This window comes from Lepisosteus oculatus, chromosome 4, assembly GCF_040954835.1.
Source record: "Lepisosteus oculatus isolate fLepOcu1 chromosome 4, fLepOcu1.hap2, whole genome shotgun sequence".
NCBI classification, from domain to species: domain Eukaryota; kingdom Metazoa; phylum Chordata; class Actinopteri; order Semionotiformes; family Lepisosteidae; genus Lepisosteus; species Lepisosteus oculatus.
In genome coordinates this window covers 17,920,908-17,940,303 of record NC_090699.1, presented here as the reverse complement: position 1 = coordinate 17,940,303, position 19,396 = coordinate 17,920,908, and the positions used below count along the sequence as shown (strand labels likewise).

Sequence of the window (19,396 nt, the reverse complement as noted above, 5' to 3'; positions counted from 1 at the left end):
TGTTAGGTGAAGTATTTGGACAATTTTAAATAAATTGTTTATTGAAAACATTTTTACATGCAGCAGGAGAAAAACTCTGATTCCCTAGTTAGTTCTTAATTATACTTTTAGTATAGTTATATTATTAGTTATACTTTGTTATGTTTTCATTTACTCTCCAAACTGACAGGCTGTTGAAAACTTTTGAGCAACTTTTTTTGCTCTCAATGTTGTTCACCCTCTCCTCAGCCAAAATATGAATGTATTCCGAACATAGCTGTTTTTCGATCATCTCCCTTTATTCCAGTCAGGGAATGTAAACAGTTAAAGGTTATTTTGAGCTGCAACAAAATGTTGGCACTGAGAGACTGGGTATTAAGAAGGGACTTTCTGCAGCACTGCTCAAGAGGTCAAGTTACACCTGTTCGTAAATATCCCTCTCCCAGATACTGCAAAATCTGAAATAAATAAGCTGTAGGAAATAGGAAAGAAGAATTTAAAATACAGTAATACTTAAAGCATGTCAGTGGCAGAAAGCAGTACGTCTACTGGATCGGAGGCACCCTCTGAAGACTGCAGCAGCAGTGCTCAGCCTGGCAGTCCCTCTGTAAAAGAGCTGGAGGACCTCTTGTACAGCGGTAAATCGTCCTGTAACCATGTCGATGAGGTGTGGCCCAACCTCTTCCTCGGGGACATGTGAGTATGACTGCAAGCACTGCTGTGCTAACCATGTCTGGAAAAATACTAAAGTCAAATGTATTTACAGTGCACCTGTTCCTGAATTTTTGTTTTTTTCAATCTCTACTTTTGTTACAGAGCACTACCAACTGTTGCCCTCTCAAAATATACAAAAAACAATCTCTGTTATAATCATACTAAAGCTTGTGTTTTCAAATGCCCTGTAAATGGTGTCACCTCCCACAGTTTCTTTATGTGTGCTGGTTGCTTAACGTTGTGGGAGGATATCGCCACAGAACATCCTGTTACTGCTCTGCCCTGCCTGTGAAAGGTGTGCAGAGCTCTTTCTTCCTATGTTTCTGTTGTAGGTTTGTGGTCCATGACAGATACAGGCTGTGGAAGATGGGGATCACTCATGTCCTCAATGCTGCTCATGGAAAGATGTACTGCCAGGGAAGTCATGATTTTTATGGTACAACCATAGACTACTATGGAGTCCCAGCTCATGACCTGCCAGAGTTCAACCTGTTCCCCTTCTTCTACCCCTCTGCTGAGTACATACACAAGGGTTTGAGCACTCCAGGTGGTAAGGACTGCCTTCACTCAGCTCTTGGTGATTGTGTGTGTGTGTGTACTGATGCCTCTTTAAACAAGTAATCTGAAATTCCTCCAGTTAAAGATAACTGGATCGCAAAAGTCCTCCCTTTCATGAAGAACTGGTCATATTTACAAAGCAAAGAAAATTAAAACTGTCTGAAAAAAAAAGGACCAAACGTGAGATGTGAGGCAGGTGTGTAAGCGATACATTTGTTGATCTTATCGTTATTGGGCTAAGAAATGGAAACGTCCGGCTTGCTGTGCTTCCTCTGCAGCCAGAGTGTTTGTGCACTGCGCGGTGGGCGTGAGCCGGTCTGCCGCCCTGGTGCTGGCCTACCTGATGATCCACCACCATCTCTCGTTGGTTGATGCCATCAAAACAGTAAAGGAGAGCAGGTGGATTTTCCCCAACAGAGGATTCCTGAAACAGCTGAGGAGCTTGGATATGAAATTACGCCCACAAAGACACTCAGCCGAGGGGAAACCATGACTACTGCATCAACTAGCGATTTCAATCATTTCAGAATTAATGTGCTCGATAAACAAAGATTGAGCATGTTGTGGAATTAAAGGACAGAAAATCTACCCAGTGGACTTCTTCAGAATCAGAGGGCATGAGTGGAAATTGTGTGGAAGTGCATTTAAAACCCAGAACAGGCAGCACGTACTTACCCAAACAGTTGTGGGAGTGTGGAACAAGCTGACTATTCATGTTGGTGAAACCGATACACTAGATTCTTTCATGAAACAGCTGGTTGAGATCTTTGGATTAATTAAGTACTAATTACCAAACAGGCTAGACGGGCCCAACGAACTCCTCTCGTTTACAACCATTTGTAATCTGACATAAAAACTCTAATCTTTACTGGAGTAAGATTTGGATATTGTTCCCACTGTTTCACTCCTAATTTTACGTTTTATTTTCTGAAAGCAAGAGCTTTCTTTTCTTCACATGGAACACACTGGAAACTGCTTCTTGTCACCCACCTTAAAGGGGGTCCTTCAGAAGGCCAACTGCTTCTCCGGTGAGATTAAGTCGAACTAAGCAAACAGGCCGCAAAGCTCTTGAAATAGCTCTTGAGCTGTATCACTTGTTTACACACTGGAGGGCCAGTGTGTCTGCAGGTTTTCAAAGTCCTTTTAAAACAGCAGCTCCTCGAGACCTGATAGACACTGCTAGACCAGTTCAGTTAAGCCCATAACCAGCTGGTTTGTTTTTGCTATAAGCGGAGTTGGAATGAAAATCCACAGACACATTGGTCCTCCAAGACCAGGTTTGGCCAGCCCTGCTCTAAGAGTTTACTTTAACTGTGTTGTCCTTCCATTATCTTTAGCATTCTTAACATTATCTGTCTAGTTTTTGCTGTCCCCTATCCTCCTCTCCTGCGTTTACCCTCCCGAGGGTGTACTGTGCGCGATGCACCCTGTGCTAAATCCAGTAACAGGACGGTGACATTTAATAAACACCTGTTCAAATGAATCAGAGGCTGCGTGGAAGAGATGAAGGGAATTGATGGCAGGAACGTCCTCTCGTTCAGCCGGAACCGAGAAGCAAATGGCATCCTCAGGAGAATGGCGAAACGGCCTGCTTTGTGTCCGGGACCTGGAGAATATTCTGGACACCTGCAAACTAGAGCTGACTCAAGTAGACGAGGTCTGGCCAAACTTGTATATTGGAAACGTGTAAGTACGGAGCTTTCCGAAAGTCCACAATCGTAATATGTCAGCTGTTCTGATCTTGGCAGCAGAGATATTCGAGCTTATTCTTAGTTTGTCTGTCTGTACAGTTTTTGAGAGATAAAGTTGAGAGTTAGTACTCGGTGTTACTGTCCTTTGTGTCTTTTGGTTCCCTTTCTGTGCCACTTGAACTAGTTTCTCCCTTGCTCGGGGAAGGCCTCTGAGCAGACTAGTATTGCAACATCACACAGAGCCAGCTGACAAAACAGCACTGTTAGGAAAGTAAAAATCAATCAAAGTTCACTCTCTGTTTTGCCAGTCTGTGATGTTCAGGTCCCCGTTGCTTTTCGTGGTGCTTTTAAATAAACACTTGTTAAAGAACAGCGTGGTTATTAAACCGCACCATTTTCTGCTTCTGTATGCTGTGATATAGCGACTAAATAATGCTTACTGACAAGAACACCAGTATGGAGGAGCACCAGCACTTATAGAGATTTTATCACCACATGCCTGAGCTCTTGCCTAGAGAATCTATGGTTTTAATTGCATTCCTTAACTCTGCCAGAACAGAATACAGTGAGTAAATATCCTAGTGGAGTGATATTGGTAGCCAGGGAAGAGTAAAAGTGTATTTTGAAGTATAATTAGATTTTTATGACTGTCTTCAACTACCTAAAGTGTTGTGGGGGTCGGGAACAAGCTACCCACCCATGTTGTTGAAGCCAGTACCCTGGCTTCTTTCAAGAAACAGCTATATGAGATCCTGGGATCAGTTCATATTAATTACCAAAGTGCTAAATCGCACTTAATTGGGCTGGTGAAGTCATTCCTCTAGCTTCTCTGCTAGATCTGCTGCGTGGTGGGGCTGCAGGCAGATAATGGCTGCTGAACATCACCCAGGTGGGGGGGGGTCCGCTATCACGACACAGGCCAAGTGCTTTGCGGACCTCTGGAATATAAAGTAGGCGCAAGGAATCATCACTTCAATGTGTGCTTTTCTGAGGCTGCTGTTTTTCTGACACTACAGGGCAATAGCCCAGGACAGGAAAGCCTTACAGAAAATGGGTGTCACTCACATTCTGAACGCCGCACATTCCAAGCAGGGCAGCATAGGGGACCAGGCCTTCTATGGAGAGAAGATTCAGTACTTCGGCATCCCAGCAGATGACTCCCCGGACTTTGACCTGAGTGTGTACTTCAAACCAACCGCATGCTTCATTCACAAAGCCCTGAAGAAGACAGATGGTAAGATACCAGTCTTGGCTTTACAAAGGCACAATGTGGACAAGATAATATAGGGTGCCTTCAGTTTTCCATCATTCATCAGGACATTCTATGGAAATTAATCAACAGCAGCAATAATCTTTATCCCTCCTCTGCTTGCAGGTATTCTGAAAAGAACACTAACATGATTTCTAAAATACATGAATTTTTGAAGATGATAAAATTGAACCGAACTACAGCAGCATTACTTTTGAAGTGAGTAGGAAGTGAGATTGTGGGAGAGGCCTGTCTCTTTAAATTAATATCCTGGAAAAAAAAAAAAACAGAACAGAACCTTTCACTCTATAGTTAGCTCTATAGATGAAGGAAAACGTTCAACCAAATAAACAGCAACCAGTTCAACAATTCAAATACCTTGTGCTGCCAGGATATGAGAGAGGCTCTGTTCCCCCCTCTGTCTTACCTGTTTTCAGGCTTTTGTGTTCTGCACAGTTTCTCCCCCAAAACCAAGTAGCCAATAGTTGTTGTACACTTGGTCTGTCTAGTGCTATTAGAGGCCAGCTTATCTTGTAGCCTCTGTGGTTTATAATGGATGTCTCCAGACATCATCAGCTGTGTTTCTCCAGATACAAAGCAAGGTTAAACTTGCCCAATGTTTAGATTCCTGTAGCCTCTTGCCCTTTCCTGAACAGATGCAGCAGATTATAGCTATTTTAGACCTCACATCCAGAAACTGAAAGCCTGAAGTTCTTGCACAGAGGCTGCAAGGGTTGCTGATGAAGGGAGACCCCTCTTAAACTCTGTCTTCTCGTTACAGGAAAGGTGTTAGTGCACTGCATCATGGGAATGAGCCGGTCTGCCAGCCTGGTCCTGGCCTACCTCATGCTACACCAACGGCTTTCTCTCAGCGAGGCCATCCAACACATTATCCAGAAAAGAGCCATTTATCCCAACAGAAACTTCCTGAAACAATTAGGAGATCTGGATTTACAGCTGAGCAGAAAACGAAGAATCTGTCCAATTCTCTAATGAACACATTGAAACGAAAAAAAAAACATTTTTGACTGATTTCTAAAGCTTTTTCTGGAGTTGTTTTTTATTTATTGTTTTTTTTATTTCTTTCGTGGTATTTGTGAAAGAGATTTAGATTTTTGTGTTATTCTATAACATTTCTATTTTATTGTATACATTTATGATACCGGTAGTGTTTTTCTACATGGGTGCTACTTTCTTTGTCTTTCAATGCCATTTGCTCCTGTATATAACGCTGTCTTTTATATTACCAATACATAAAAGACAATTAAGATACACGATTTGGGTTTCAAAGTAAACAGGTGCAATTCACTTTTCAAAATAAATGATATCACATCCTAACAGGAGGGCATTTTTCCGTCTTGGGAGCTGAGATTTGCTAGGAGATCGCCATCTGTTGGTAGCATCGGAGTACTACAAGTTATAGAAGACAATCGGCTTGTCACTGCGATCCTAGACAAAGCCAAAGTTCCATTATGGTTGGGAATGTCTAAATACCCTTATAACGTAACAACAGTAATAAATAAAGTCTCTTTTTTATCGTGTTTTGAAATGCAAACGATGTACAGTGTCTTTCATTATAATTAAAGTGCAGTTTACTTACCTAACCAGCCATACACATGATACTTCATGGTTTATTTTTTCAGTGTTTCAGCAATTGCTTTTACATTGGCTGCATATATATACTTGCAAATACAATAAATCAAGCAATTTCTCTCACAAAGAAATGGTTTTGGAAAGAAGATGACGCTATCTTTGAAAGACCTTCTCAGTCTAAATAATTTCATAGATCGTGCGTTTTATTCGGTTTTGATCCGTGTAAATCGCCCTTCCTCTGAGTGGGAGCCTGTAACGCTATGCAGCTCCGGAGGAATCTCACTGTTGTTGCCAGGACATGCTAGCGTCCAGCGTCAGATATTAAAATAGAAAAGGCCGGCGGGCAGATCGCACTCCACGGTCTTTTTTCTAATGTACTGTTTTTATGAACACTGCAAAGCTCTGCAGTGAAACCGAATTCTGCTGCTCCCAGTTTATTAGGGATCACTTCAAGCAACAACCAAGGCAAGTACGAGTGTAAACTCATGCTGGAATTTATACTGCTTGAATGAAGTAATTTCATATTGTATCGTATTCCATATTGCAATTTTTCGGTTGCCCTGTGTTGTTTAATCTTGGAAAAGAAGGGAAAGTTGAGAACAGTTGGCTACCTGGCTTCCACCAGCAGTAATACTGATGTCTGTGCGACCTGAGCTCTCTGCTTTAATCACAACCGCCTTCACAGGCAACAGATTTCATTAAACAGCGTCCACAGGAAGGGCCGCTTGTTTCCAGCAGAAGCTCCTGTGCTGCAGAAAGAAGAAACTGTGTACCAGGTGCCCTGTTGCTCCTAGGAAATCAAGACGGCATCTTCCTTTCTTCCAGGAAAACACTGGCAACCCCTCAACGGCGTAGAGGAAGACCGTGAAGGCAGCAAGGCGGGGAACTGGGGACTCACCTAGAATCGTTTTCTACAAAATAGGGTGAAAAGATAATAGTGTGTGATAGATCGGTGCAATAAGGAATACCATGTGTTCAGCATGCCTCTAGGCTGAAGTAGCCAACCTGCTTTGTGTTTGGAGCGTTTCTTCTTTAGCAAAAGTGACAGAGAGATGGATGAAGCTATCAAACAGATGCTGACACATGCTCTGTGAGCTACACCAAATTTAGCCACAGACACACTCTGTCTCCAATATAATTCTTGGCAGACGCCAATGTCTGTAAGCTTCCCTGCAGCTGAACTGTGCACTGGAGCTGAATAACGTTTTTTGGTGTCTGTACCAAAATACACGTTCTTATAGAATGGGCTGTTCTGTAAGAACATGACCCTTCAGCCTGGGGAATAACTGAGAAAATCTACATTAAGAAACTAACGTTTCCTTAAAAAGGAGCAATGGAGGTAGAAGTTCTTACCCACCTTTTATTCTGACAGACAATAGCAAAGTGACTAACTGCATGAAAGGAACTAGCTAGCTTTGACATGGCTGGAGAAAGAAATGGCTACAGCAGACGCAGACTGGCACTGCCATCTCATCTCAGAACGCTGCTGTGAGGCACATGATTCATGCACTCAGAGAGATGAACCCTGTGCAATACAATCCAGGCAGGCAGCAGGGGGTGTTCTCCCTCTCTGTGTGAAATCTGTGGGATGAGATGTAAGAATACAGACAATTTCAAAGACACATCCAGATGCAACGGATGTGCTGTAGCTCATTTGTTTGGTGTTCAGAAACAGCACGCCACTCAATACTACAATTTCAACCGTGGTGGAGTGGATTTGATATGGATCCTTTATTCTCAGTCCCATGCACACCCTTGATATACAGGTGAATTGCTGGCTATCTGTATATTGAGTCTTTCATCCTGGATAAATGGATGCTGCTAATCTTATCTGGTTCCTCCAACTTAGTAGTGCCTTGAGGAAGCTTCAAAAGTGGATCCTGAACTTCACGGTGTTCAGACTTCAGCTGTCATACAAGGCTTCCGCACGCTCACATAACCTTGACTCAACACCACAGCTGAGGACATCTCTAAAAATCAGTCCTTCCTCTTTTGCAACTGTCTCAACACATTATTTGGGCAGGATAATTCTATGGTCTAAGTATGTGAATGAAATTTCAAGGTGTTTCCTTTGCACATCTGCTTTTGCAAATGTCAATTTAAGTTGAGACCACTTCGCAGTACGATGACTGGAGCTTGGAGGAGCTTGGAATTGACTGAGGTTCTTCTCTGTTGATCAGAGCCCAAAGTCCAGTGGGGTCTGGACTCCCGCCCAGAAACAGGGATGCCTGGCAGTGCAGGATGTGGCCAGCGGGGGCCTGGGGGACACCACACCCCCACTGTGCCCGAACTCCAGAGGCTCCTTTGGGTGCGAGGTGGGGTCAGTGGACACGTGGACCAGGTCTGGCCAAAGGTCTACCTTGGAGACGCGTAAGAAAAGGAGAAACGACCTCAGTGTGCTCAGTCCTGCCACACTCCTGAGCCGTGTTGTGTAATGAATTCTGAGGAATTCTGGGGATTTACTATTGAAATCTTTGCTGTTTTATACCTTGGCGTATACAGAAATGAATAGCGGGCAGAACAGTGGCGCAGTGGTCAGGGGGTGTGAGTGTGTGTGCGTTTGTGTTTGTGTGTGCCCTACAATGGGCCGGTGTCCAGGGTGTACCCCAACCTGTGCCTGTCGCTTGCCAGAATTGACTCCAGCTCCCCTGCTACTCCCTGTAATAGAAAAATGATGGATGGATTGATAAATAAATAATTTATATAAACTACAGTACTTCACATACGCTCAGGCTATTGTAGGATTTCAGCCTGGATTCTTCCAACACAGTAACAATCCAAACCAAGCTGCTAATCTACAGTAAATGATGCCACACTGGTGCACCAGATGTGCTTGAATAGCCACCACAGTGGTTTGGCACTACAGCGGTCATACCGAATCACCCGGCTGCAGAGAGAAACCAGGGAAAATGGGGCAAACATCAGATTCATGCACTGTGACGGGACATGAGGTGTGGAAATTCCTGCAGCTGAAGCAAAAACATATTGTTTCAATAAACAGAATTTAATACATTTACTCAGTTTAATAAACATTTAGAAATATCTAGAGACAAAAACAACACTTTAAACAATAAAAAGTACCTATTTCATTGAAAGATCCCAAACGTTTTGCACAATGCTGTACGTTATGGTATCTGCTGTGGTGAATTACCATGGCGCCCAGGGAAGAAGAGGCGAAGGCCGATTGTAGAGCTCATGGCAGATCTTTGTAAGAAAGGCTCTCTGCGGGGAGGAAGATCGAGTTGGGCTCACAGTGCTGCATGAGGCAGACCTGCAGTGAGAGTCAACACGTATCCAACACAGCAAACATCCTCTTTATCCATCCATCCACCACCTGGAGTGACCTGTGTTTTTGGGATAGGCTCTGGGTCACCACGATTCTTGTCCGGAAATAATCAGCTTCCTAACAATGTATAGACAGAATATCAACTACACTGATCCTCTATCAGTGCTGCCCAAAACACTCGACAGGATAAACAAGAATGGATGGTATTTTATATGACTATTAACACAATTTGTAACTCATGGGTCTTTTTTTGAGAAACTCAAAAGACTGAATAGTATTTTTCAATGTTTTCATCCTGTTTATGATACCAGTCAATTACTGAAGCGTGAAAATATATTTTGAATGTCTGTTGAACGTACTCTTCAAGGACAGAATTTTGATAAGACCAGTATTTGTTCAATAATTCCTCAGTTATATTTTTAAGCCAGCCATTTGACAGTTGTATCAGACCCTTCTCTCTCCCTGAATGAATCACACGTGCAGTGCAGTATGTACAGTCAATATGCATTTTGTCAGGTGGGCCGCCAAAGATAAGAGGGCCCTTCAGTCACTCGGCATCACGCACATCCTGAACGCTGCTCACGGAAAGCACAACGTCTGCACGGGACCGAGCTACTACAGCGACACAAAGGTCACCTACCACGGGGTGGAGGCGTTTGACAGCCCGGCGTTTGACATGAGTCCGTTCTTCTACTCCGCGGCTCAGTTCATCAAGGCTGCCGTGAGTACCCCCGGAGGTGAGGTTTCACCGCTACCCGACCTGCACCAAGAGGAAAAGCAACATTTAAACACCAGTAGTTCAGACAGGCAGCTGCTTCGGCATGTGTAGTTTGCAAAGGAACAAGTAATAGGTTTATTCCATGCTGGAAAGAGAAGAAAGGAAACACAACGTTTCGGCCGAAACGTTCTTTTTTCTCTTTTCAGCATGGAACAAACCTTGTTTACTTGTTACAGTTAAACACGAGTGTTTACTTCCCCGTTTCTAGACGTGTTTGTTCGCGGTGCTTGCTTGTTGTGGTTGCTCACACGCCGTCGGGGTTACTGTGAATTTCTTATGTCAGATATCAGTGCCGTGATAGTGTTACACACAGCGTTAGCTTTCTGCGTTAACAGCAACCTCGGAGTGAAAGCTGCTCTAATTGTGACCTCGGCAGTTTGACAATTAAAGGCAAAAGGCAGATAAGAAGATCAAAATAAGTTGGAAAAGCCAGGTAAATTGGTTTAAAATATCGGAGTTTAAATCTGCTTTGGAGTAACAGAACACATACTTGATGAGTTCTGAGCTTTTCAAACCAAGTACATTTTAGAATACACATACTGTCCTGTATTATCCCCTTTCTTTCTGCTCAGGGGCCTATTCTCTCACCTTCCTGTTTGACAACCTAAATAAGAAGGTAACAAAAGAGGCCATGCAGCTCATCTGACCTGGTTAGTAGTTACTGGCTAATTGATCCCAGGATCTCATCCATGTTTCTTGAAAGAAACCAGGGTGTCTGCTTTTATAATATGGCTGGGTAGCTTGTTCCCTACTCCCACAAATCTTTGGGCAAAGACATGTCTCATGTTCTCAGTTTAAAATGCAGTTCCACATAGATTCTGCTTGGTTGTTAATGTGTGAATTTGAATTAAAAAGTAGTTGGTCTTTAACAATTCAATTTCTGTTAGCCTCAAAAAATTATTTTATTTATAGTTTTATCTTTATTTTTGTTGCAGTTTTTAGTATTTCTTAATTAGTTTCAATCCGAACATTTCTTTTGTGGGTTGCCCTTAGTTTCCACTGCACACAGGAAAGCTGCACAATTCTGCACTAAGCACTTGATAGTCCGGATCAGAAACATGCATTTTAAAAGACACTTTATCATCCTGCCTCCTGAGTCTGTGATAATCCTCAGGAAGGATAACAACAAATGGGTTTTGAATGATGTGCTATTAAAATCATGGCTTTTAGCAATTACTTCATGAAATGAGGTGGCTAAATATAATTTTTAAACAGAAAAGTGTAACAGGTCAGTTAAGTGAATTTTCAAAAAAAAGCACAAAGTGCTAATTTTACAGTGTTCACAATGTAACATGTAAAGGGTTTTTCCATGCTGAAAAGAGAAGAAAGGACACAGCATTTGCCTTCTTCGGGTGTGTGGGTCAGACAAAACATTGTGTTTCCTTTCTTCTCTTTTCAGCATGGAATAAACCTATTACTTGGTCCTTTGCACCTATACGCATGCTGACTACTTGACCTACTTGAACATGTCTACAATGTTACAACTATCAAACAGATTTCTAAGAAGTGCCCTAAGGTCTCTTACCTGGTAGGTGTAATCTGGGAATATGAATGTTACTGTCCTGGAGAGACTTGTGCATGGAATACTGCAGATCAGCATTTGGTCTGCAGAGGGCACTACATGAATACACTACAGAATAATGTAAGAGATGCACCTGGCTCAGAACCATTCTGAGGAATGCTTCTTTCTTTCTGCTGTAGGGGTACAATGTCTACAGATCTGCTCCCTGTTTAGTCTCCAGTTTTCACTGGCCCGCAAGCCTCTTTTGCCACTCCTGTGCTATCTGGAAACAGCTTTTGGTAGTGGCACTTTTGGTGGTTGACTTCAGTGCCTTTGTGTGATGTGTCCTGTTTCTCAATAGGGGTGATGACAGGAACTCTGTGAACTAGCTACGTTTCTGCTTTAGGCAGCGATATTCTTTATTTTTATAAAAATAACCTTTTGATTTTCTTTTTATGCTTCAACATTTTTGAGCTGTTAATCAGCTGGGCTTTCCCTCATAGACCTTTGTGGGAGGGATGAGGGACGTTCGCGCTTTCCTCTGAAATCTGCACAGTCAGACTCACCGACGTTCAGAGTCCACATTGTCTCAGTGCTCGAGGAGGTGTGCAGGGCTGTCAGAGAGACCCCCTTTACTGGCAGAATTGGGGAATTGCAGGTTGCGGTTGCCCTGGCTCCACCAAGAAAGCAAACCAGGTAGCCTACTGAGCCCCTGAAGTGCTTGTGCAGCCCCACCTCAGGAAACCTGGCCACAGAGGTCTAGTGACACAGCCTGTGCTGTGACTGCCGCCGTCTGGACTCTAGGACTCCATCTGCCCTCCCTGACCAAGCCACTGGAGCTGCAGTCATGGCTTTCATCCTGGACATGTAGGAACAGAGGGGTTCAAGAAACACGATGGATGTTCCAGTAGTCGGTAATTTGCGATCCACTTTCCCCCCCCCCCCCCCACTTGCTTTCTTGCAGGTAAAGTGTTTGTCCACTGCGCAATGGGACTGAGTCGGTCTGCCACGCTGGTCCTGGCCTTCCTGATGCTCCATGAGGACATGAGCCTGGTGGAGGCCATCAAGGCGGTCAGCGAGCACAGGAATGTCTCCCCCAACTCGGGCTTCTTGAGCCAGCTGCGAGAGCTGGACATGAGGCTGGCCAGCGAGAGAGGGCCACGAACGGGCCGATTCTGAGACGCACAGACCACACGCTGTGCTGTGGGGCTACAGGAAGGGGCTGCCATTCTGCGCTCTCGACACACAGCACAATGAAGGCAGAAGCAAGCGTGCAGAAAGGCAGTCGCAGTGGCCTTAAACTGGGAGAATAAATCACAATGTACCAAGAACTTGAACTAAAAAAATCTCCACCGTACAGGATCAGATTACCCCACGTGCATGAACTGATTATTCTGTCATTTTGACTTCAGTTCGCCAGAGCCAAAAGTCATTGACTGGCACAGAGTTCATGCACAGGTCTTCCTGCGTATTAACAGGTTATTCAGATTAGGCAATCAAGTGAAGCTACAGTTTGATGTATAATGGTTAAAGCCTATAAATAAAAAAAACATGATGAAAAATTCCTCTCTCTCTCTCACTTCCAGAGAGTAAAGTGCTAATTAATCAGCGAAAAAACTGGCAGCTGTGAATTTCCTGTTCACCTTGTCCTGTGAAGTTGTGAATACTTCCCAGGAAACCCCTTCAAAACAACAGCATGCAGAGAACTAGTGTACGTTGTCTTCAGTGTGAATAGTATTCCGCTCACCAGGGTGTGTCGTATGTCATGCATAGCTACTCCCTACAGGTCCCTAAGACGAAATTCCATGTCTTTCAATATGCTTTCAATAACTGCTTCATAATGACTTTGTACTCGCTTTTTATAGACCTTTAAATCTCGTCTCGTGTATCATGTGGAATATCTTTTATCCACATACCAATAAATCACATTTAAATTGTGCTTTGTTAACATTTTATTGCAATGCAGCGTGCTTCTTATGCCTTAGAAAGTGTCCATTGTTTGGACTGAAGAGACATCACAGTGGTTTCCAAGACCTCAATTGCTCAACTTCCAAGAACTAAATTAAAGTATCCGGTTACTCTCCTTACTGTATGAACCTCCACAGCCTCAAAGTTTTAGTTGGCCCCGCATTCGCCACAAAACGCTGTTTATTCTCGGCTCAGTTGCGTCACCTCTGGCGGCGGCGAGTTCTGCGACACAGCGGGGCTCCGTGTAGATCGTCTCCGCACCTGCCGCCTACCCGGGCAGGCGCTCCCGGTCTCGGGTGCGCGGAGACAGCTGCAGCGACAACAACGAGAAACAAACCGTGTCTGTGCCTGCCTCTGGGCGCTGCGGCTGCTCGCCAAGCCCGGGAAAACGCCGTTACAGCCTGGAGATTTACAAATATCGCTGAATTTAAAAAGGAAGCAAGGCAGCTTGGAGTTCAATGTGACTTCTCCGAGGTAAGGGAAAAGCCCGAGGACACGCCCTGTAAAAAAAGACGAGAAGAAATCAGCAGTCAAAAGTAAGTTCACAAAGTCATGAGGCTTGTAGAGTCACCATGTCTCAGAAACCTGCCATAAAAAAACTAGCTTTAAAGGGAGTAACACTTAATTCTATCTAAAGCTGAGAAGAAGGTGTGTACAAAATACACACGCTTGTCTTATTTTAATACTGACATTTTAGGTTATTGGGATTTAGTATTGTAATTCATACATAATTCAGCTAAACGTGAACCTTATGGGTCCACAGACTAATCATAATGCTTTTTACAGGTCTCTTAATTTTCCATGTTAAAACACTGATTTAAGTCCTTTTGGACATAAACGGGATTTGACCGTACAGTAACTAGGACTGCTGCGAAGGGGTCAGCTCCAAACACCTTGATTTTTAGGGTAGAATCGGCAGGCACCACGCCTGGGACAAAATGTTTTTCACCAGCTTGTGTAGAGCATGTTTTAAAGCGTTTACTAGGCACCGCTGAAAGGGGAATCCTAATTATACATCTCTTTCCCAGATGGCGCAGAAGCTCTTAAGAGGGCTTAGCGCTTCCCACAAAAAGACCTTCTAACTTTCCTTCCAGTGCCCTCTTTCGGCTCACGGTCCTGCGTTTGCTCCTCTCAATGAGGCATCAATATCCTAACGTGCAGTCTGCTGCAAAGCCGTCTCATGATGTAGCAGGCGGGCCTCACCACTCTGTCATCTACTAATGACAGTGCCGCCAGGGCTAAGAACACCGGTCTCGACTCCCGGCCAGTATGAGCTGTGAGCACCGGGCACACCTTCTGTCTCCTGAAACTTCAGCGAGGCGCAATCACGGTGACTGATTCTCTCAGACGTGGTAGTTCGCAAAAGCTAGGCAGGTCTCTGCTCTCCGCCCTGTGCGCTGCGAATATTGTGACCAGTGAAGGTTACATGCCGATGTTGTTTTCGCCGCAGTTTCACTGGGAATATCGCGGAAACGGCTGAAAGGCGGCGTTTGCTCCTACAAAGCGAAGACAGCTCCCCCTGCTGGGCGAGAGGCAGCCGGTGCTAGCGCTGACAGCGTGGTTCGTCCGACACCAAGGACTGCTTCTGGACAAGCACCGCGCCAGCCCGTTCAAGAGCCACGTTGCTTTCAGGATGGCCTTGAAAAAAGAGAAGGAAGTTGTGGCAAGCAAGGGCGAGTACGAACCTCCGCCTCTTTCAGAACTGCAGAACCTCCTGTGGATGAACAGGCATTCCACCGGACATGTCAATGAAGTCTGGCCTAATCTCTATATCGGAGATTCGTATGTACAGTACTACATACCTTACAGTAGATAATTTAGCAATAAGTTGCTTGTGTGTAAAAAATGTTGAAGAAGAGTGTTATGTTCCCATTACATCTAGGTACACAGGTGTCTGGAAAAAATAGTTCCAGCAGCCAGCTGGGATGGGCAGATTGATACCAGTGCCAGGACAGTAACTGCACACCAAGAGAGTGGCTCAGAACCAGCCTTAAACAGGACCGAACTCTCTGCACGATCAAGCTTTTTATTGCTGAACCTGCAAATATTGTATTGCAGTGACTAGAGAAAGAAAACAACACCGGATGTTACACATTTCCGTTTTATCCACGAAAACACGACAGATTAAGAAAAATATTAAGAGATTTCAATGTTAAGAGAAAATAGTGAGGCAGGCGAGGAGTGCAGCTAAAGAGGAGAGAGAAATTTAAAGGAAAAAATAGTCACATCTCCCCCATGTTAAAGATGTTCTTATAGGAGAAACATTATTATAACATTATTTAGGAAGACTTTGCATAACTTCTTTAAGTTATCATTCTTTACAATGATTATTAAATGCCATAAGTTTTAAAGAAAAGGCTATTTAAAAAGTAGTAGCAATAACAATAATGAAAAAAGACATCGAACCTTTTCTTTTTACTTTGTTTAAAATGAAATTTAAGGTACACGGCTCGGGACAAAGGCGCTCTGTTTAACCTGGGAATCACCCACATCGTGAACGCTGCAGACGGGCGCTACCATGTGAACACAGGCGCCTGTTTCTACAGCGACATGCCGGTACTGTATTATGGGGTGGAGGCCGATGATCACCCAGAGTTCGATCTCAGCCTCTTCTTTTACCCCACGGCCAGATTCATACGGTCGGCCCTTTCGCAGAAAGGCAAGTGTGAGTAACATGTCTGGAGGACTACAAGAGAGGTGCCCGTGGTATTTTGACTTTTGCTCAGATATCTGTGACTTCTGTTTGTACCATAGGTTGATCTCATGCAGGAGTGCTAACAGTAGTAACTGTGAGAAAGGTTAATCACATGCCCATTGTTGAAAAAGTGTGCAGGAAGGTCTTGTCCTAAAATCGTATGGTCAGGACTCATGTGCTTGGGCTGGTCCCACTCTTTAGTGCTTGTAGCATGTTTAAGCTGTAAAGCTGCCTGCCAGCCAGCCAGCCATCCAGCCAGCCAATCAATCAACCAATCAATCAACCAATCAATCAAACAGTCAGTCAGTCAGTCAATCGATCGATCGATCAATCGATCAATCAATCAAAATGAATGCTCTAAAGCTGCAAGCCAATCAATAATCAGTCAGCCAGTCAGTCAGCGAATCAAAAGGAGTGATCTAAAGCCGCCAGCCAGCCAGCCAATCAATCAATCAACCAGTCAGTCAGTCAATCAGTCAGTCAATTGGTTGATCGATCAATCGATCAATCAATCAAAATGAATGCTCTAAAGCTGCAAGCCAATCAATAATCAGTCAGCCAGTCAGTCAGCGAATCAAAAGGAGTGATCTAAAGCTGCCAGCCAGCCAGCCAATCAATCAATCAATCAACCAATCAGTCAGTCAGTCAGTCAGTCAGTCAATCGGTTGATCGATCAATTGATCAATCGATCAATCAATCAAAATGAATGCCCTAAACCTGGAAGCCAATCAATAATCAGTCAGCCAGTCAGTCAGCGAATCAAAAGGAGTGATCTAAAGCTGCCAGCCAGCCAATCAATCAATCAATCAATCAATCAATCAATCAATCAATCAATCAATCAATCGAAACTAGATCTCTGTATTTCCTGCAGGTAGAGTGTTTGTCCACTGTGCAATGGGAATCAGCCGCTCTGCAGCACTGGTACTGGCTTTCCTGATGATCTGCGAGAACCTCACTCTGGTCGATGCCATCAAGACTGTCCGCAAGCACAGAGACGTTTGCCCAAACTCGGGATTCCTGAGCCAACTGAGAGAGCTGGACCTCGCCCTGATGCTGGAGAGGAAGAGAAAGGCAGCGCTGTACAAACTCTGAACGGGCTTTCTTTCTGCTGAACCAGCGAAATATGCGTATGATCTTAGCTGAGTTTTTTTTAACAGCCTTGGAGCAAGAACTGTTTAAAGTTGTTTTTACAGGAGGGTTCAATTGTGCACAAAACTCCAGCATAGCTGTAGCTCTAAAACTTTAAATAACTTGCCTTAGTCGTTTTGCTTTTATTTTTTTATCCTTTTAAATTCCTCCACACACATTACACACTGGATTGCAGTGAAAATGTGTAAACAATGTATTTCCTTCTAAAATATACCAATGCAGTAGATTAACACACACATTCTGTAATACCACTTTCTATCCATTAAGTTACAGTATATACAGAGGGTGTACAGGCTATTTAGAGAATCTTCTTGTGGATTTTTCAGTGTTAGTATGAGTCATTTTATTTACTAAATTAACAGGGCTTTTTCATTTAGCTTTTTTCTAAAATCACTATTGAAACATTAAAGATGTATTTTGCCTTGCCCTGTACTGCACAATATAATATAGTCGTTCAAGGATGGGAGTTGAATTGTACAGCTTGTTCCCATCTTGGCAGTGGGACAGCATTCATCCAGTGATCAAGCTCAAAATCATATCAGCAACCTATACAAAGACCATAGAGAGTGCCATTGAAAGATTGTCATTTCACAATCAAGGTATTAGAGAGCATGTGTGAAAAAGAACTTAGGTTTTATAGAGATAAATAGGGCTTTCACCAAGAATAGCTAGAAATCAGGATGAAGTGATTTTGTACAAAAATGGAAATCCTATGAGCACAGTAATAAAAGAACCTGCCATGATGATAAAAAGAATTCGGTATCACGAGTGTAATGATTTCTTTGTCACACTTCGTCTTAGTAGAGCATGGAGAAAAGCAAATGAAAGATTATTTGTTACACCACCATCACGTTTAATTTTCACATACCATACCTTTATGCACAATACTGTACATACTGCACAGTGAGTGCTGTTACCATCATCAGTTCATCAGTTCCATGTTACTAGGTTTGTCTTTATCTCAACAGAAGAAGTACAATATACAGTACCTCATATTGCAAACCTCACCTATTTAAAGGAGTTGGTCATCCTGAGTTACTCTGCTCTGCTGCAAGTCAGATGTCTGTAGAGCAGGGCTGTCCAGTCTGGATCCTGGAAGGTCTGTCTGTTCATGTGTTTTCAGCCCAATGCTGCTCCTAACAAGCTAAACCACCTGCTACCTGGCTTAACAGCTTCTTCCAGCTCCTGAACCTTCACCTGCAGACACACCAGTCCTTCAGGACCAGGACCAGGACCAGACAGCTCTGCTCCTGCATTAAGGATTTACTAGAAATACAGTAATTATTGACTTCTTATTACAGGTTGAAAATCCTTTATCCAAAATTCCAAAGTCCAAAAACCGAAACTTTCCAGCTCACAGTGATGTCATCGATGACGTACCGTCTCCCTCATGTTTCTCGGACCTGATGTAGTTGTAATGTCTGGGGCTGCATTTATCTTCAAGTTTGTAAGCAGTGATCATCATGTTTTGTTTTGTTTTTTTGTACAGTAAATTCAAAACGTTATTTTTACATGAGATCTGAATTTCACCTCCATGTATGAGTATAACTTGACTAGCGTCATTACTTGTACATTACTTTAAAAATAAAATGCTGAGTTTTTTCAGTTTTCATTTTATTTACCTGTAATCATATTCAATGCTTTGTTTTTATACCTTACATAAAACAATACAGTATTTGTATCGTAAAAAATAAAATACAAATGGCGTATGTGTACTATAACTATTTAATCAAAACATGACATCGTAGGTGGAGACTGATATTTTACCTTTCTGATGGTATTATGTTAAAAAAAATTCTTAAAAATGTATATAAAGCTACATTCAGGGTATATGTATAAGCTATATTCTGAAATGTAAATGGATATCGTGTTTAGACCTGGGTCCCATCCCCAAGCTGTCCCATTTTATAGATGCAAATATAAAAATATTCCGAAATCCGCAACACTTTCGGTCCCAGGAATTTCGGATAAGGGATTCTCAACCTGTACCTGGTGATTGTAATTGCAAGAAACGTTCATTAGCAGAACATTGTCCATTTAAGATCTTTGGCAGAAGGGCTGCACTATGCACTACAAAAGATGAGATGTGCTGTGCCTGCCTAGCCAACCCTGGGCTTTGAGAGATACTCACAGAAACCAGTGTTACCACCTTGGATCCTGGCCCTGGCTTCGTCAGATCTCAGGAGCTATGCAGGGCTGGGCTGGGCTGGTCTGGGTCAGTATGGGGATGGGAGA

The 19,396-nt window shown here is 43.3% G+C and overlaps 4 protein-coding genes and 2 long non-coding RNA genes across 10 annotated transcripts; 4 read left to right on the top strand and 2 right to left on the bottom strand.

Moving 5' to 3' along the window:
• Nucleotides 1–499: 499 nt before the first annotated feature.
• LOC102692542 (dual specificity protein phosphatase 13A-like) lies at nt 500–3,314 on the top strand. Its single transcript, XM_006630332.3, has 3 exons — nt 500–675; nt 1,026–1,243; nt 1,530–3,314. Exons 1-3 carry the CDS (start codon nt 500–502, stop codon nt 1,742–1,744), a joined length of 609 nt encoding a protein of 202 aa, XP_006630395.2. The 3' UTR covers nt 1,745–3,314.
• Nucleotides 2,768–5,746, top strand: LOC107077306 (dual specificity protein phosphatase 13A). The gene is made up of 3 exons (XM_069188881.1): nt 2,768–2,937; nt 3,959–4,176; nt 4,973–5,746. Exons 1-3 carry the CDS (start codon nt 2,768–2,770, stop codon nt 5,182–5,184), a joined length of 600 nt encoding a protein of 199 aa, XP_069044982.1. The 3' UTR covers nt 5,185–5,746.
• Nucleotides 3,354–6,011, bottom strand: LOC138238401 (uncharacterized). Its single transcript, XR_011189409.1, has 3 exons — nt 5,792–6,011; nt 4,008–4,160; nt 3,354–3,880 (listed from the first exon to the last, which is right to left on the bottom strand). It is a non-coding gene; the product is annotated as an uncharacterized lncRNA (long non-coding RNA).
• Nucleotides 6,012–6,099: 88 nt separating this feature from the next.
• On the top strand, nt 6,100–13,288 carry LOC102692339 (dual specificity protein phosphatase 13B-like). Of its 2 annotated transcripts, XM_069188883.1 has the most exons (5): nt 6,100–6,249; nt 6,610–6,707; nt 7,965–8,154; nt 9,587–9,807; nt 12,314–13,288. In XM_069188883.1, the coding sequence occupies exons 3-5, from the start codon at nt 8,009–8,011 to the stop codon at nt 12,526–12,528; spliced, it is 582 nt and encodes a 193-aa protein (XP_069044984.1). In that variant the 5' UTR covers nt 6,100–6,249; nt 6,610–6,707; nt 7,965–8,008; the 3' UTR covers nt 12,529–13,288. The 2 variants fall into 2 exon arrangements, with proteins under 2 accessions (XP_069044984.1, XP_015201871.2); XM_015346385.2 differs by lacking the exon at nt 6,610–6,707.
• LOC107077307 (uncharacterized) lies at nt 7,131–9,792 on the bottom strand. 4 transcript variants are annotated; one of them, XR_011189407.1, is made up of 4 exons: nt 9,711–9,792; nt 8,866–9,006; nt 8,396–8,442; nt 7,131–7,365 (listed from the first exon to the last, which is right to left on the bottom strand). It is a non-coding gene; the product is annotated as an uncharacterized lncRNA (long non-coding RNA). The 4 variants fall into 4 exon arrangements; XR_011189408.1 differs by having other exon boundaries at nt 8,936–9,006; XR_001478348.2 differs by having other exon boundaries at nt 8,866–9,055; nt 9,711–9,783.
• Nucleotides 13,289–14,854: 1,566 nt separating the features above from the next.
• On the top strand, nt 14,855–17,916 carry dusp13a (dual specificity phosphatase 13a). Its single transcript, XM_069188882.1, has 3 exons — nt 14,855–15,099; nt 15,759–15,980; nt 16,888–17,916. Exons 1-3 carry the CDS (start codon nt 14,951–14,953, stop codon nt 17,102–17,104), a joined length of 588 nt encoding a protein of 195 aa, XP_069044983.1. The 5' UTR covers nt 14,855–14,950; the 3' UTR covers nt 17,105–17,916.
• Nucleotides 17,917–19,396: the final 1,480 nt, after the last annotated feature.